Raw genomic sequence first — 19,351 nt, 5'->3', positions numbered from 1 at the left:
AAAGAATGATTGAGGTGCATAGGATTGAGATATGCTAGCGAACTACCCTTCACACTCTTTTATTTTCTTGTCAATGTCAATAGTAAATTAAGGAAAAATTAGACATGACATATATTTGACCGCCTTCACCTAATGCATATTGTATGCTCTTCATAATGGTTATCAAAGTGACCCTATCTCCTTCAATCATCTTCCAAATTATCCTTAATCTAATAGCATTAAATTAAGTCAAAAATTTATCATCTATCGCTCTCTCCAAAGACACAAAATGTGAGTCTACTATATTAAGCATGCTTCTGATCTTACCAGAGGGAGTATCATCTAAATCATGCTTAAAGGATGGCAAAATTTTCTCCAATACATTCGTGGCCAAAGTTATGAACTTTTTATCTTCAGTGTGAGACTTGAGTAAGTCCTCACTTTCTTTTTTCTTGAGAAAGAGTTTCTAGCTTCAGTGCTTGGATGGGAGATAGTGAACCCAGATCTATTGGTCCTTGAGTGAAATCATCTAAGTTAGTAAAAATCTATTTTCCTTTGTCTACTACAGTGTCTCTTGCCACTGTCACTAGAACTTGTTCTCCTTCTCTACCACTTTTGCATTTTCATCTTCCTTTGCAACTTCTTCCTTTTCATCATCAACTTCCTTTCCTACATAAACTTCTCCTTTTCCATCTCCAATCTCCTCAGTTGCCTTTTCTAAATAAACCTCTATCATCGGAGGATTTTGTCCAGCTTCATCAGAGATTCCAACATTCTGATCATCAACAACTGTAGTGTGTTCATTTGTCTTCCCTTTCAGAATGGTTTGCTCTATTGACTGATCTTTCTACACATCAGAAACCCATGTTTGCACTTAGGGAATGGAGGTTTCATATGCTTTCTCTTCCGATTGGGTGTCATATTTTACCGGATTAACCTCATATATGTGCTCTTGCAAAAATTGTTTCAAGATTATTTTTGTCTCCTTGACAACTTCATCTATCTTCCCAAGCATAATCTTGTTCACTCTCTTTTCTATTCTCAATCTATCTTTTGCAATCTTTAGCATTCTATCAACTTCAACCTTAGAAATGACAAAACACAAGTTAACTAATACATATTCTTTTATTCTTTCATCCTCCAAATTAGTCGTATGCCTTATGGAATCCAAAATATCATACAAACCCTTTTAAATCATAGATGATAATTCTATCAAGGATTTAATATAAATATTCATATATTGTACAAAAACTTCCTCTATAGCTCTTTGATCATTATCATCACAGTTCTCATAATATATAGATATATTTTTTAGATTTCCTTCTTTTACCACTTCATCAACTATTTCACTTAATGTCATTGGGGGCACAATAGTATAAGTACCTTCTACTTTACTGGATTTCAGAGCTTTATGAAGTTCATATTTTGGCTTCTTTCTTAATCTGGCTCTACCGGATGGCTCAGCTTTAGTTCTTGGTTTCTTGCTCAGCTGGGCTCCACCGGATTGAGGCTTCTTCACTACCCTAGCATAGGTAGTTGTCTTCTTCACCTCTTTCACTGCTTCATTAGACTTTGTCTCTTCCTCTATAGTGACTGCAACATATTCCCTTTGTGTCTTTCCTTTCTTTCTCTTCTCATCTCCACCAGTTGACTTGGTTTGTGGCTTGGGTGGAGGGACAGGCTTCTAAGCACCAGAGGTAGGTGTTGACTTGGTTTGCCTTGGCTTAGTTTGCTTGGGAGTAGTGGAGACCACTTGTCTTTGGTTTTACCATGTCCTCCTCTTTCAGAATATTGTTGTCTCTAGCCTTTTGAATAACTTCCTTTGTTATACTCATTTTCTCTGCAAGCTCTTCTACTTCTTTTTTGACCTTCCTCTTTCTTTCGATCTTGGTGAGTTTCTTATGTAGGTCTAGACTTTCCTCCTTATATGTGCCAAACCTTTCTTCTTTCTCATCAACCGATATACTCAAAAGGTGTTGAGCATATGTATCAAGAGTATTTCCATCCACTTCATACCCCATGGGCATGATCCATATTGTTCTTGGTTCTACTATCTCCATATGACATTGGTCTTTATCTACCATGAAACAGATGGTATCCTCATATTTTTGAACAATTTCTTTAGGAATCCTCTCTTGACTCTGCATCATACCTTGGAATGATTTGAAATAGCCCCAAAGAGTAGTTTTTTGATCTTGAACATCTCCTAGTCCTTGCAAACCTTATTTGATTTGAATTGCCACCGGTTTGTTATAGGCCCACTGCACCTTTTCTATACCAGGGATCTTATTCATAAAGTAAAATGCCAAATAGAAAATCAAAGAACTAAACTTGAAAACATGTTTCTTATCTTTTTTAATCTTCTTTAGGTTTCTCATTATCTCACTGAGAAGTACTCCACACAAGTCGGACAATTTTTTCTCCTTATGTATCTGATAGGCTGCATATATTGTAGTGTCGGATACTAAATTTTTTCTACTAGATTGATACACCTTATACCTTGTCACCATCGATGCAAGTCTCACATCATGTTTGACTATATCACTGATTGTCATCAACCAATTGTCATGTTGGGATCTGATTACCTATGTTACAGTGATGTTCTTTACATGCCTCAGATTAATGATCTCACTAGTTGCATTTAAACAGGTTACCGATTGAATGGATTGCTTTGTGATCTTATGTGGTCTATCTAGCCACATAAAATCATCATGAATTTGGCTCAAGACATATTTGACCCATTTGGGTTCATCGAAAACCCGAAAGTGAAAAAACTAGATAAAACCCTTGTCTTGCAGTGATTTGAAATCGAGCTTTAGGTTCCCCATCTCATCTATCATATTCTTTGTGTATAATGATAACAAATCTGCATTGCCAAGCTCTTTGATATTGCAGTGAATTTATTCCCTAATGTCCTCATTATGTAACACTCCATATGACATAGAAGAAAATTCTCCATCCAGGTCATCTTCTATCGATTTGAATGGGTGTTTCTTGAATGCTGGCCTTTCCCTATCAGTGATCTCTACTACCAACGGAGTTACCACACCAAATGATGATGCCATTTATAAATAGGGTTATAAATAGATAGCTTGAACATGGATAAATACCCTTTCAACTTCAACCAGATGCTAGGTGATGAATAATGATGAACAGTAAATACCCAATAGGCACTGAGAGGGGGGGGGTGAATCAGTACAGACAAAAATTTCTCTGACAACTTAAACTGCAAAGACTACACTAACTGGAAAACAACATCACCAACCTAAACCATGACAATACCAATAAAACACAGTAAGACTGTAAAAGACATAAACCGGTAACACTTATAACTTTTCAAAACCTAATATCTCATCTCAACTTCCCCCATATGCTTAAGTGAGTAATACATCAGAAATACAATGACCATTAGATCGGCAATATGCATTACCACTTAACATAGAACACTAAATCATCACATGAAAAAGCATCACACATAACACATTGATTTTTTCACGTGGAAACCCAACTAGGAAAAACCACGATGAGGATGAATACCCACAAGTTGTTCTTGAACTCTTTGGAAGTTTGCTCTATTAGGAGCCTAGTCCGATTAAAGACTTTACAATAGGTTCTGCTAGGAAGCGATCTTGCTAGGGATCACCCGGTTAAGGGATGGCTAAATACCCGGTTAGAGGTTAAAACCTTGTTAAAGGTTACCTCGCAAGAGGATTTGAAGAACTCAATGATTTTGAGTCACCCTATTAAAGGATTTACAAAAATCTTGTTAAAGCTACTCAGTAAAGGGATTTTCCAACTGCTGAAATGGTTAGAAGTCAACAGGTAATACACTGATCTGATAACAGCACTCAATGCCAAGGCAGATCTACTTCAGTTCCTTTACATCTGCAATCACACTCTGCAGATCTCTACTCACTTCTCCTGTCTGGCAAGAATCACCTCACATACATTCATTTGCCAACAACTTCAAATGAAAATCATCATCGACCTTATAGACAACAATTAGGCTGGTGGGCAAAACCTAAAACCCTAAGCATCTAGGTTAATAATACAATCAGTTCAATCCTGACCATTTAATAACATTACATAGGGTAAAACAATCTTGAACAAATCTCAAGACATTCTGCATCGTCCGTTCTTCACCGCTTCTAGAAGCTGATAACCCATCACGCGCTCTCCATTGTTTACTAAGATTTTGCACATTCCCGAGGTAGATAGAATCAATCTTCTCATGCAAGATCCTCAAGGAAATCCTTCACGTGCACAAGGCTGACATGGCAACGTGATCTAATATTCATTTCAATGCTAACTCATCATAAGATGTCATCGGTCAGATCGCACAGACTTGGAATGCATCAACTGAAAACCCTGAAGCTGAGACTACCAACTGGTAGTCATATCAAGTGAAACCTTGATACAAACTTTGCATATACCGGTTCACTTGCCGGTTTACTTACTTCAACATACCGGTTCACACTTCATCATACCGATTCACTTGCCAGTTTACTTACTTCAACATACTGGTTCACACTTTATCATACCGGTTCACACTTCAGCATATTGACATCAATGACAACATACATTATCATCATGTCATCAAACTCTACACATATGCCAACACTAGGAATCTCTATCAGAACGCTTTAAGCTTTGTTTTTGCTACTCAATCTTTTTCACCTCACTCCTCTACTGTTTTTCTTCATTCGCAATGTAAAGAATGAATGATAGAATTTCTCTTTATTCACTGAAAAAATAACTTTAAGTTGTAAGAAATGCACAACCCTAAAGGTTTCCCGGATACTCTGGTTCCCAAGAATTCATCACCAGATTCTCAAATCACCATGAAATCTCTCAAATATGATTCAACATCAATTGCACTATCACTCAAAATCTTTTGCAACCTTCTGCAATCGGTTACAGATCTCAAGAGGGGGTTTTAAGGATCTTCATGAAAAGCTCCCCCCTAAGGCCCAAATGCCTTAGTTACTGGATGAAGATCCAACACTGGAATCAGGTGCAAACACAATATGTGCATTTGAATCTTCCTTCTTAACCCACATCTTCTTATGCTGCTCTCTGTCCTCTTCAACCTTTTCTTTTCTCTTCTCATCTAATTTTTTCTTGTCTACTGAAGAATTCTTGCTCACATTCTTTGCTTTTGCAATATTTTGCAATGTGACGTTCATTGCATGCATAGAAAAAACCATTTCTTTTCATAGGCCTGAAGTTCATCTGATTTGGTCTCATCCTGCATTGGTTAGAAATGTGTCCAAACATTCCACAACCTTAGAATCTCTCATTTTGGAAATTATTCATCATTTCTCTACACATGTTTGACTTATGACCAAAATTGTTGCATTTGAAACATTGACTGGTAAAGGTAGGACCATTATTCATCATCCCATTTCTTCATTGACTTTCCATATGACCGAATTTATTGCAAAAAAAACATTTACCATTGAATTTATAAGCATTAGGATATCTTACCAGAGGTCTCTTTTTCTTCTAATGATTGCTTTGTCCAGAACTAGAGGATTCTCCTTTCTCATATCCAAGTCCTTGCATGTCTTTCCCACTTCTCTGACTTTCTAGCATCTCATCTAGCCTAGCTGAGCTAGCTTTGAATTTTTCTTTGTACTCATTAGCAATGGAAATATCATCTCTCAAAATTTTGATTTTCCTTTCAAGTTCTTTCCCATCATTATTGGATTGCACCAATTCAAGTCTCAACTGATCACTCTCATAGTTCAATCTACAACATTTATCAGATCTATCCTTCAATAAATGAGTCAGATTTTCCTCATTCTTATTCCTATCTTCAATCTCCTTTTCCTTCTTTATCACAATGGACTGCATCTCATTCTTCAGGATTGCATTATCTCTAGCAATCTTCTCACTTTCATATGTCTTGTCTTGTCTTGTAGGGCTTGATTGTCAATGCTTTGTTCTTCTTTCTCCTTGAGTTTATCCACCAGTTCCTTTCTATTTTCTCTGGATGTGTTTACTTGTTCTTTCAGAGTTTCAATGTGATTTTCAATAGCATCTAGACTTCTCCTTAGTCTATTCTTTTCTTTTATTTTTGCATCAAGATCTTCAAGTGCTACAATAAGTTGCTTCTCCAAACTGAAGTCCATTGATTCAATCTTCCAGATCTTCCTCAAGCTCTTAGGATTCTTTTAGGGAACTAAGCTTTGATGCCAGTTATTGGAATTAGTGAACACTGAGAGGGAGGGTGAATCAGTGTTCTATAATTTACAAATTTATTAAACTGGTTCTTAAACCACCAGAGACATAAGAATGAAATTAAAGTGGAGAAATATAAACCAATCAACCACAAAACCATAACACCAAAATTTTAATGTGGAAACCTAGAAAGGGAAAAACTACGGTGGGATTGAGACCCATGATATTATTATACTTTGATTAGGAGTATGATAATATTACAAAAGGGGAATGCACTTGCATTTAGGCACACTGCCTAGAGCTCAGTGCTCAAATACAAAAGAGGTCTATAACCTCGGAGGACTCACTGTCCTACAAATAAGTTAAAAAAGAAATAACAATAACTAAACTGATATATAGCATCTATAAATGCCAAAAAGAAGTTCTGGTTAAGCACAATCTGACTGTCTTCCTTTGTTCTGCTTATCTTCTCTGTTCTGCTACACAACCATATACTAGAGCACCAAATCTACATATTAATGCTCATTCACTCATCACACATCAACATTCGTACATCTACCATACATCTACCATACCAAATGATCATACAAGTTGATCTTATATATATGCAGCAACAAAATAGATCTCCAATATGCTGGCTTCATAATATTGCAAAATATGAAATATGTACCAACAAGTCATCTCAATGCGTCCACAAATTCATATGAAGACCTAAACAAGATGATAACAAGCTTCTCAAGTGTCAGCATAATTACCTTGAAATCAACAACAACCACTGTAATCATCCCAAATATTTTGGATCACATGTTACATCACTTAATATCAAAATGATTATATTCTGCCTGAATTACCAGATACCGAACCTTCAATCTTTGTTCATGAATCAACACCGAATACTAGAATTATAAAATAATCCACCTCAAATCATTTGCCTCTATTACCGCAACCAAAGTTATGCAACCAAAATCAATATCTATAGATTATACTCACACTCTGTCGGATACTGCATTCCACCTTCCAAACTTATGCTTAATGAATAATACAACTTCCGGTAAATCAAATCTATGTATACTGGATATTATTTCTGAACTAAGTTTCCATAAATGACAACTCTAAAACATCTCTCATGCATCAATCTTCACTAGAATAGTGTCTCTTGCCAACATATGCTTGTTCCTTGAATGTATCACCAGATTCTTTGAAATATAATATCACTTATATTATCACACAAAATAAGAATAGGCTCATCATATAATACTTTGATATCCTTCAATGTTTTCTTCATCCAAAACACTTGGGTGCAACAAGATGTTGTAACAATGTACTCAGCTTTTTCTATTGATAAGGATCTTGATTCCTACTTCTTACTAAACCAAGAGACCAATGTATTCCTTGATAAAAATGCACTACCATTGGTACTTCTCCTATCATCCACACAATCGACCCAATCAACATCATTATACGAATTTGAAGAGAATTCATCATCCCTCTTATATAACACAAATCATATTTTAGAGTTTCTCTTCAAGTATTTGAATATCCTTTTGACAACCTTCTCATGAGTTTATTTATCGATTGGCTTGATATCTTGCACATGAACAAGCTACATGCATAATATTAGGTCTATAAGTAGTGAAAATATAATAGTCCTCCAATTATAGACCTAAAAAGAGTCTAGTCAACTTGAGGTGACTCATCATCCTTTCTTAAATGACAACCAATCGCCATGAGAGTACTCACTGGTTTTGAATCTTCCATGTCAAACTTCTTCAATGTCATCTTAACATACTTAGCTTAAGAAATATAGATACCACCATCTAGTTGAGTATTTTGAAGTCCAAGGAAGAAATATAACTGACCAATCATAGACATCTCAAGTTATTTTGGCATCTCTTTTGCAAAATTCTTACACATACCATCATCTCCCCCAAGGATGATGTGATTAACCTACACAACAACTATAATTTTTTTTTCTTCCTCAACCCTAATATAAATATTTCTATATGTGGTATCTTTCTTGAAACCTTGCTGAAGTAAGTACCTATTGAAACTTGCAAGCCAAGACGTAGGAGCTTGCTTGAGACCATACAAATCCTTTTTGAGTCTACAATCCATGTATAGATCCTCTAATAACTAAAATTCATTAGGCTTTTCTATGTAGACTTCTTGCTCTAATCATCATTCAAGAAAGTTGACTTTACATATGTCTGATAAACCTTGAATTTCTTGTGAAACAAAAAGGAACAAAATATTTTGATTACCTCTATCAAGAGCTACCAGAGCAAAAGTATACTCAGAATCGAATCCTTCCACTTGTGAATAGCCTTTGGAAACTAACCTTTCTTTGGTCCTTGTCACTTCTCATTCCTCATTTAGTTTGTTTCTGAAAACACACTTTGTTCCCAAGAAATTCTCATCTATAGGTCTAGGGATTAGTTCCCATGTTTGATTCTTCTCAATTTGATTTTCATCCTTTCTATCATTAACAAAGGTCTTGGGCTCAATCTTTGATAGGAGACAAAGGTTTACTAGCTCGCTTTCTTTTTCAAGTCTTCTCTTGGTCCACACTCCTTCATTTTTTTCACCAATAATACGATCTTCTAAATGATTCCTTTGAGTCATACATAATACTATTCTTAGAGGCCTTCTCTAATACTTGTTCCTTTTCTTTTGCCTCTTCTTCTTCTTTTTCTATGTAGGTTGGTTCTTTTGATCCACAATCCTCAGGTTCTTATGTTATTTGACTCTAGTCTCCATCTACTTTAACATTTACTCTTTCAACCATCCTCCTAAGTCTTTTCTTGTAGCATCTATAGGCCTTTCTTTTGGTTGAGTAACCAAGATTCCTTCATCACATCTTGATTCAAACTTTCCCAAGTCTTTTTCATCTCCCCTAATGTAATATTTTCCACCAAATATTCTAAAATACTTGAGAGTAGTAGGTATTTCATACCATAGATCATAAGTTGTATTAGAGTAGTTGACTCTCAATTGCACTCATTTAAGAATATAGACATAAGTATGAACTACTAGTTTGCAATACACATCGAGAGGATTAACTTCTTTTAACATTGTTCTTTCCATATCTTCCACTATTCTATTCTTTCTTTCTATTACCCCATTCTTCTAAGAGGTCTTAGGGGTAGACAAATTATGTATCCTAATTCCATGATCTTCACAAAAAATTTCAAACTCATTTGAATAAAATTAACCCCTCTATCAGATTTTAGAAATTTGATCTTAGCATCTACTTTATTCTCAACCATATATTTAAAATATTTAAAATTATCTAGATCTTTTGAATTTCCTCTAAAAAATGTAACCCAAGTCATTCTAGAATATTCATCAATAAGAAACATAAATTTCCTTTCACCATTGATTCCTTTTGTCCTAGTTGACCCGCATACATCAATATGCATTGACTCCAAGGGTTTTATAGAAGAGTTCTCCATGTTCTTGCATTTTGTCCTAGTTTTCTTTCACATTTGACATTTCTTTCCTTATATGTTTGTAGACCTAATGATCCTTAGCATGTCTCTTACCGCATGTGTAGAACTGATCTTCACCATGTTGTCAAAGTTGATATGACCCATCCTCTTGTACCATTTCCAACATTCACTAGTTTGTGCCATTAGACATCTTCTTCCATTAGCCTCCTTTATATGATAAAGATTTCCATCAATCCTAGTACCTTCTTCCAGTAGTCTTCCAAAGTCACTCTTTCTGATATTACAACCCTTGTCGTGAAATGTAAGATTATATCCTTTGCTACATATTTAACTAAAACTAAGAAGATTTTGCTTTAGTATTTTCACGTAAAGAACATCCCATGTCTTGTTGTTCCCTTCAATTATTTATATTTAATTATTTAACATTTTACAATAAGTTATTTGGATATTATTATAACTATTTTATTTAGTATTTCCTCACATGAAAATGAGAGATGGGATTTTGAGTTAGCATTATATGTCAAGTGTTGATGCTTTGTAAAATTTTGTATGATGTATTCAATTTGGTTATCATTGGATAAATATTATAACACATTAGAGCCAAGAATAGACAAATTTATTTTTATGTTGATCAATATCTATGACAATAATTATTGACAATCTATAGGAGGATATTTTAATAAGGAACATTATATTAATTATGATATATTTCTTACAAGGTAGGAGTTAAATACTATTCCTAAAGGTTTTGCATGTACGAGGGATATGCTAATTTGTGCCTTCACTTTTATGAGCTATTTTTAGGTATCTATGGCCTTTTTGCACCTAGTTTTGGTCCATAATATTAGTATTATTTCTTATTACTAATTTAATGTGTTTCTATATCAATTATATAATTGGTAGATTGTTTTTAAAGTTGTATATACATCAATCATCTCAATATTAGTGTAGAAATTTATTTTTAGTACTTTAACATCCTTATAAGTGGTGTGATAATGACCACCTTTGGTTTCATTGGTGGGTTGTTGTTTTCTTGAGTTAATAAAGTTTGAGTGAAAACTTCCACAAAAGATGATTTTGTGATCTTGCTGTAAGAATTATAGATAAAAATCACATCAAGGAGAATAGATGTAGATAACTTTGGTAACAATTTGTTAAGAAACTACAAAACAACACGTAGGTGATATATATTAGGCCAAATCATTGCTAAATAAAATTTTCTGAACGAAGAATTAGTACTCCTTGTGAATAGAAGGTGGATGAACTGTAGACTACTTGGGATCATTCAATATCTTAACACCTGAATTAGTTATAGTTTGTGTAAAATTACATATGGAAGGGAATTGTAGAATTTAATCATGAAATTCTATTATTATGACCATTAGGAGTGCTTTACCTATCATAAAAATTAAAGATTATTTGGGATCTTTAGTTTCTAAATATATGAGGATGAAAGTTTCCCACATTTTCACCAAAGGGTCATCCCCAAAATTTATGGTTTGAACCAGGGATGTAGGCTCTATAGGAAAGAAGCCCCACCATTTCTCCAAGGTTCTCCCCATGTTAAAGCATGACCCATTGTCAACATGGTAGAGACCAACCCGTGGGGTTTGAACCTAGGTTGTAGGCACTACAGGAAAGAAGCCCCACCATTTCACCAAAGGGCCATCCCCAAAATTAATGGTTTGAACCAAGGGTGTAAGAACTATAGGAAAGAATCCTTACTATTTCTCCAAGGTTCTCCCCAAGATAAGGCTGGTCCATTTTTAACACGCTAGAGATGAATATGAATGGTTTGATATATATGTTTTGAGTTTTGGATTTGAATGTTTCAAATTAGATCACTATATTTATTATAAATTCAATGATGACTTTATTATATGGTGCGGGGTGGGTTAAAGAAAGAACTTTGCCTCAGATGGCTCTACCACTAGCAGTATAGGATGGGATTCAATTGGAAGTAGATTTGGATGCCTCTTGCCTAGTTATTGGCCTTAGATTGATTGATAGTAGTAGTTGTAGAGAAGTGGATGGATGGGAAGGAAGTAAATCCTACCCCTCCCATCCTTCACCCATGGTGGGGGATGGAAGCAGGGAAAACTTAAAGGGGGTAGGAAAAGCTACCAGCTTTAGCCTCCTCCATCTCCACTTCGGGTTGTGGTAAGGCTGGGACCAAGGAAGAATCCTGAGTCCGTCTCTACCATCTACAAAGGGGGCGGGGGAGAATTTCCTCCCCCCTACCACCCTGCTATTGTAAGGGGGTTTGGTTGTTGGTTGCAGCCCTGGGTTTTAAGCCCCTACTATCTATAGGGCTTGCCTCCCATTGTTAGTCAATGCCAAATATGAAATAAAAGATACTAGTGGAACTAAGCACATTATTGGAATTAAAATTAGAAGAGAAAGATACAAAAAGCTTAACATGTAGCATCATAGACTATTATGTGTTATTTTTACATTACAAATAGATTTTTCTATTTCATAGTGTCCTGCATCTCCATCAAAAAATAAATACATGAGATAGTTCCTTATGAGAGTGTAGTTAGAAGTTTGATTTATGTTATGGTTTGCAGTAAACCAAAAATTACCTAAGTAGTGGGTATTCTTTCTAAATATATGTCTAATCCTAGTAGAGTTTATTAATATGTGGTTAAATAATATTCAAATATTTATGTGCTACCTTAGAATATTCCTTGTCACTTATCATGATAATCTCATAGGAGATACATATTCTCTTAACTTGATATTTGTGATTTTGTAGATGTTGATAGTAAAATATCCACCAATTTTTGGGTGTTTACTTTATTTGGTGTTACAATTAGTTGGATGAGTAACTAAAAATCTATGGTTTAATTATCCACTATTAAGGTCATGTATTGTTGGATATTGCTTTTGCTAGGATATGTTGTTGTCATTGATGTCAACATATTCATGTGTTTTGGTGTTGGAGATAATTGTTTTAGTGATCCGATGTTTGCAGTAAGTTGATCTGGTTGGTTTATCTATTTGATATACTGAATAAACTAGAGATACTTTATTCTTTATTGATTTCATGATGCTATGTGGTGATTTGATCAAGTTGTGGGTTCCAGTATGAAGATTGGTTTTCATTGTTCAGTGTTACAGTATTTTGGTGTTTGATATGTTATGCTCTGGTATGATCATATATTTCGTTGCAAGTTTGGGAGAGTGTTTGGAATGTTTGTGTGTATCTTCAATTCAGATTGTTCATGATTTGGTGCTCTCCAAGTTATCTTTCTTGTTTGATTTGTCGTTGTTGAGTGTTCTTGAGTGTTAGCATGTTGATCGATGAAGATTTGATTAAGTGGTGTTGGTGCAACTATTATAGATGGTTCTAATGTGCTTGTTAGTGTTTTCTAATCGTGTCCTATTTGTTTTGGTGGTCTGCATTGATCATTGTGTGTGTTATTAAAGATCTCATGGGTTTGGTGATATTCTTTGTGTTATGCAGTATTTTCTATGGTGTAGTGTGTTGCGGTTGTTCTTGGCGGAATTTCTGGTGGTGTTGCGTGTTCAAGGATTTGATTTGGGTCCATGATATGTTATCTATGGTATTGTATTGGTCTGATGGTTGATTTATGTATCGTGTGATTTAATTTTGTAATTAGGTATTGAGGGTTGAGTTGACCTTGTAGTCAAGGTTGATGATTTGTATAAATAGGTGTTATATTAATTTAATTCATGTATGGTGGTTGTGTCTTCATTATCAGAGAGATGTGTATGTGCAAATAAGAGAATTCATCTTTTGGTGTGGTGTATTGAGAAAAGAGTGTTGCATGGCAGATAAAAGAGATTAATTAGAACTATCATCAGGTATTTGGAGATGCTATTGGTTTAGTTCATCTTAATCGAATTGTAGTCTGAATATTATTGTAGGGTAGTGAACCTTCCCTAAGGGTTGTAGCCTTCTGGGTTATCATATTTTGAGAAGTGAGATCTAGGCAGTGTGCCTGAATGCATGTGGATTCTCCATTGTAACATTTTCATATACTACTGCAAAGTATCATCTTATTGGGGGTAGGTTTCCACTGTGGTTTTTCCCTTAACCAGTTTTTCCACGTCAAAAATCTTGGTGTTGTGTGGGTCGTTGTTATTGTGTTTATCTTTATTCTTGTTGTAGTTGATCTAATTAAATTTTGTGTTTAAATTGTTAGATCGGGTGAAAATTGATTCACCCCCCTCCCCCTCAGTTTTCTTTCATTGTTGTTGCCAACAATTAGTATCAAAGCTAGAACCTTTCGGAAGAAGCTTGATAGCTTGAGGAGATCATGGATGGCAACCTATGTTTTCAAGAAAGAGAATCCTAGATTTGATGGAATTAATTACACTGTATGGAAGGATCAGATGGAAGTTCACTTGAAATGTCTTGGAGAATATTATTGGAAGATTACAAAGAATACCTACAATGTTCCTAAGAATGGTCTGGTTACTGTTGCTAAGATCAAGGATTTTAAACATAACATAAGAGCCAAGGAAGCATTGTTGAGTGCCTTGACTGATTTAGAGATGACTAATGTGATGGGTCTCGAGACTGCACATGAGATTTGGGAGAAGTTAGAGACCTTGTATGAAGGAGATAAGCATGTCAAACTTGCTAAGTTGCGGATTTCGAAAGGAAAGTATGAGATGCTGAAGATAGGAGAAGATGAGAACATATCTACCTTTATGGCTAAGGTGAATGAACTTATCCTAGGTATCGGATGTGCCAATGGAATTATTTAAGAAGATTATATTGTTGCTAAAGTGTTGAGATCCTTGCCTCCTTCTTACAAGCCTAAAGTAGCTGCTATTGATGAGATTTGAAGTGTGACTACTATGAAAAGAGACATGTTGGTTGGTAAGCTTGTTGCATTTGATTTGGGTGAATTTGGAGAGTCACAGGGTAAATATGAGACTACATTTAAATCCTTTGTATCCAAGAAGCAGAAGTATGATTTGGGAGAAAGTTTATCTAGGGTTTCTAGATGTGAAAGAGAAATGAGAGAGATGAAAGAATAAGAAAAAGAGTTGGATGAGCTAGAAGCACTTATTGCTTGGAGATTGCCTAAGGGAACCGATAAGTATGATGGAAAGTTTCCTTTGAAATGTTTCTCTTGTAATAAGATAGAACATTTTGCTTCTAGGTGTCCTGAAATAATTTCAAGATATGATAAACATGATAAATATGATAGATCTGATAAGAATGATAGATATGAGAAGCATGATATGTATGATAAGTCGTATAAGCCTAACCAGAAGTACATATATCAGAAGAGATGTTATTATGTTGATGATGAAGGTGTGACATATGAGGAATTTGAGAATGAGAATTTAGAAAATGAATTTGTATTCATTGCTATCAAGGAAGATGATTTGGTACCAGTGAGTTCTACAAGATGCATTGTTGAGGAGAAAGCTTTGGCTGCTAAGATTGAAGAAATAGATGAATGGGTAATTAACAACAGTTGTTCACATCATATGACATGTGATAAAACAAAATTTGGGAATATGGAGAGGTATGATGGTGGAATAGTGAGATTTTGAGATGATAAAGCTTGTGTGATTCATGGTAAAGGTTCTGTTTCTTTAGATGGTAAGCATAATACTGATGATGTCTTATATGTTGAAGGTTTGAAGCATAACCTTTTGAGTGTTAGACAGATGGTTAATAAGGGATATGATTTGAAATTGAAGAATGGTAAATGCAAGATTCTAAATACCTCTGGTATAGAGATTGCATCAGGAACTAAGACTAAAGGTAATATCTTTCACTTGAATGTCGGTGAGAAATTTTTTTTGATTGCTTAGATAGATGAAAGTTGGTTGTGGCATAGAAGGATGTGTCATGTTAATTTTGACTGCATGATTAAGATATGTTCTACTCAAGTTGTTAGAGACTTGCCTAAAATTGTGAAACCTTCTAATCTGGTATGTAAAGAATGTCAGTTGGGAAAGGAAAAAAGAATTTCATTCAAAAGTAAGTTGTATACATCTAATGGTTTATTGGATCTTGTGCATACTAACTTGTGTGGTCCTCCAAGAGTGAGAAGCATGCAAGGTGACAAATATTTCATGTTGTTCATTGATGACAATTCTAGAATGATGTGGGTTACTTTTCTAAAGGAGAAATCAAAAGCACTGGAGAAATTCAAGATATTCAAAGCTAAGGTGGAGACAGAGACATGATTGAAGCTGAAGTGTCTGAGATTTGACAGAGGAGAATTTACATCCGATGAGTTTGATTCATTTTGTGAGGAATGGAATTAGAAGACAATTATCTGCTCCTAGAACCCCTCAGCAAAATGGAGTTGTTGAAAGGAAGAACATAACTATTTTGGATGTTACTAGAACTATGCTGATTGAAGCAAATGTTGCACAGACCTTTTGGAGAGAATCCGTTAGTTGTTGGCATTTTGAGTTTGTTGGAATTTTGCATAAAGATTGCATTAATGATATGTTGTCATTGATGTCAATTGAACCGGTAATGGTATTCATGTTATTGTTGATATTTTTTTTTTGATATTGGCTAGTAACCGGTATGTAAAGTTTGTGAGTTGAATTGGTGAACCGGTGTAAAGGGTTAAACATTTCTATGCAATGTAACTAGTAAACCCTATCAGCTATTAAACCCTAATTGATTAAGTTTGTTGGTTTATTATCTGATAAGCAGTAATGATGGAGACACGTGTGATCATTGTATAAGGATAAGTTCAAATTGTTTTGGCACGTTTGTTTTTTTTCTAGGGAAGGAGCAAAGTGGATTGCATCTAATACAAAACGCGTGATGAGATACAAAGTCCGATGAAGCAGTGATCATGGAGCGGTTGGAATTTTCTTGAAGAATGTGAAGAGATTGTTATGATTTCTAATGGTCAAGATTGTATTGACTTGTTTGTAATCTCGATGATGAGAATTAGGTTTTTGTTGTGTTACCGACCTAACTGATTTATATTTAAGGTCAACAAAGTTGTTCGTAAAGGTTGTTAGCAAGATTGATTGAAACTTGTTGAGTTTGTAGTTGCCTAACCGGTGAATGGATCTTCTCTTTGAGTGAAGGTATATTGAAGCTTAGAAGGATCTTCCCAAGAAAATGTAGTGCTACTCAGACAAATCAAGAAAATCTATTGTTTTCTAACAATTATAGCAATAGTGAAATCCCTTAACCGGGTAAGCTCTAACAAGCTTGGTTACTCATTAAATCCTCTAACAAGTTGGTCCATTAGCTTGGATTCTTAAATCCTCCAATGAGGTTACTCCTAACAGGGTATTATTATTTTAATCAAGGCATATTTGTAAATCCCTTAACTGGGTGATTCCTAACCGGAATTAGTTCTTAACAGGACTTATTGTAAAGCTTCAAAAGGCTTCGCTCATAACGGGGTGAACTTCAGAAGAGTTCATATAGGTATCCTTGTGAGTCTCATCTCACCATGGTTTTTACCTATTTGGGTTTTCCACGTATAAACATTTGTGTCAAGTGGTGAATGCTTTTGTGGTTATGATCTTATTTATTGATTTGATTAACTTCTGATAAGGCATGATAAGTAGAAGCATTGAGAGATGAATATGTTGAGTCATGATTTAGCATTGTTGATGTTTAAAAGATTGAAGTTGTTTATTGTTAAGTTGTCATGACAGTTAAACCGGTTGATGTCAAGTAATGTTATGAATATTGATCTTAACTAAGATATGTTTACTTTGTGTGACTGAGTTTGAGATTGGGAACTTTGTATCAGTTTTTCAATATACTGATTCACCACCCCCTCTCAGTTTTCTACCAGATACTTAGCCTTTCATCATACTATCAATTGGTATCAGAGCATCTCAGGTCCTCTTAATCTAAAAGCCTAACAACTTGAGGAAAAGATCTTGTAGATCATGATGAAGAAAGAAGGTCCGAAGTTCAACAAAGATAACTATAGAATATGGAGTAATAGAATGAAGATTTACATTAAGAGTATTGGTAGTCAGTATTGGGATCATATATAAAATAAGCATACTACACCTACTAGACCCTTGACTAATGATCAGAAGAAAGAACAACAAGAAAATCACCAGGCATTAGAGGCTATTATCAGTTCCCTGTCCGATGTTGAATATGTAGATGTTCATGGTCTTGAAACTGCATATGAAGTATGGAAGAAATTAGAAGAGATTTATAGCGGTGATGAACATGTTAAGATTGCCAAAGGGGAGAGTTTAAGAGGAAAGTTTGATGACATGAGAATGTTTGAAGGTGAGAATATCCAACAGTATGGTCAAAGGATTAAAGAGATAGTTGGTGAGATAAAGAGTGTAGGAGGGAAAGTGGAAGATGCCACAATAATCAGTAAGGTACTGAGAACCCTGCTACCAGTCTATGCTATCCGAGTTGCAGCTATTCAAGAGCTGAAATCCATTGACAAGACAAAGGTAACTCTTGACTCTATTATTGGCAAACTTATTGCTTTTGAACTAAATGGCTATGATGGTAGTGTACAGAAATCAGAATTTGCATTTAGAGCTTCTGTCTCTAACTCATCTGTGAGAAGAAGCAGAGATACCGACCATAGCTATGAATCTAGATCTAGCAAAGATGCTGAAGATGAAGACAGCCTAGTGGAACTTGAAGCATTGTTGGCAAAATGACTCTCTAGAGGCACTGGTAACTATAGAGGTAAGCTACCTTTAAAATGTTTTGCATGCAACAAGATTGGTCATATAGCAGCAAATTGCCCTAATGGTAAAAAAAAATACAAGAGAGACAAATTTAAGAAGTATAAGGGTAAAGGCAAGAGATATTTTCTTGTAGCTATTGACAGTGGTATTACTGATGAAGAATCTGATGATGATGCTAGTGAAGATATTGTGTTTGTAGCTATTAAGGAAGAAATATCAGATCAGAAGGCACTAGTATCCATAATAGATAACTCTGATGATTGGATCATTGATAGTGGTTGTTTACATCACAAGACCGGTGATTGGAGCAAGTTTCTTTCCTTGAAGGAATTTGATGGTAGTGTTGTCAGATTTGGCAATGACTCACCCTGTATGGTTAAAGGTAAGGGAATTATTATTCTTAATGGGAAGAGCGGTGCTGACGATTTCTATTGGGTTGAAGGTCTAAAGCACAATATTTTAAGTGTGGCACAACTTAATGACAAAGGGTACCCACTGGAGTTGAGAAACGGAATGTGCAAAATCTTTGACAACAAAGGTGAATTGATTGCAACTGGGAAACAGACCAAAGATAATTTATTTCATCTCAATCCTAAAGTTAGCATCTATTTGATTGCAAAATTAGATGATAGTTGGCTTTGGCATAGGAGATTTTGTCATATAAATTTTGACAATATTGTTAACGTAAGCAAGTCTAAGATAGTAAGAGGTCTGCCTTAGCTAGACAAACCAGTTAATGTTATTTGTAAAGAATGTCAGCTAGGAAAGATGACTTCTTCAACTTTCAAGAGCAAATCCTTCTTAGCAGAGCACTTGTTAGATTTGGTTCATACAGATCTATGTGGACCAATAAGAACAAGAAGAATTCAAGGTGACAGATACTTCATGATCTTCACTCATGATTGTTCAAGGATGATGTGGGTCACATTCTTGAAGGATAAGAATGAAGCTTTTGGTAAATTCAAGGCATTCAGAGCCTTAGCTGAGAAAGAGAGTGACAAAAAGATAAAATGTCTTAGAACAGATAAAGGCGGTGAATTCACTTTTGTGGACTTTACTAATTATTGTGATGATAATGGTATCAA

General features: G+C 35.1%; 1 protein-coding gene across 1 annotated transcript; it reads right to left on the bottom strand.

Annotated features, from left to right (window-relative positions):
• Window positions 1-565: 565 nt before the first annotated feature.
• On the bottom strand, window positions 566-2,000 carry LOC131874389 (uncharacterized). The gene is made up of 4 exons (XM_059217739.1): window positions 1,749-2,000; window positions 1,310-1,663; window positions 908-1,063; window positions 566-826 (listed from the first exon to the last, which is right to left on the bottom strand). Exons 1-4 carry the CDS (start codon window positions 1,998-2,000, stop codon window positions 566-568), a joined length of 1,023 nt encoding a protein of 340 aa, XP_059073722.1.
• Between the last annotated feature and the right edge of the window lie 17,351 nt (window positions 2,001-19,351).

Source organism: Cryptomeria japonica, chromosome 3 (assembly GCF_030272615.1).
Source record: "Cryptomeria japonica chromosome 3, Sugi_1.0, whole genome shotgun sequence".
NCBI lineage: Eukaryota > Viridiplantae > Streptophyta > Pinopsida > Cupressales > Cupressaceae > Cryptomeria > Cryptomeria japonica.
Note: the sequence above shows the minus strand (reverse complement) of the source record. Positions and strands in the feature narration are given on the sequence as shown.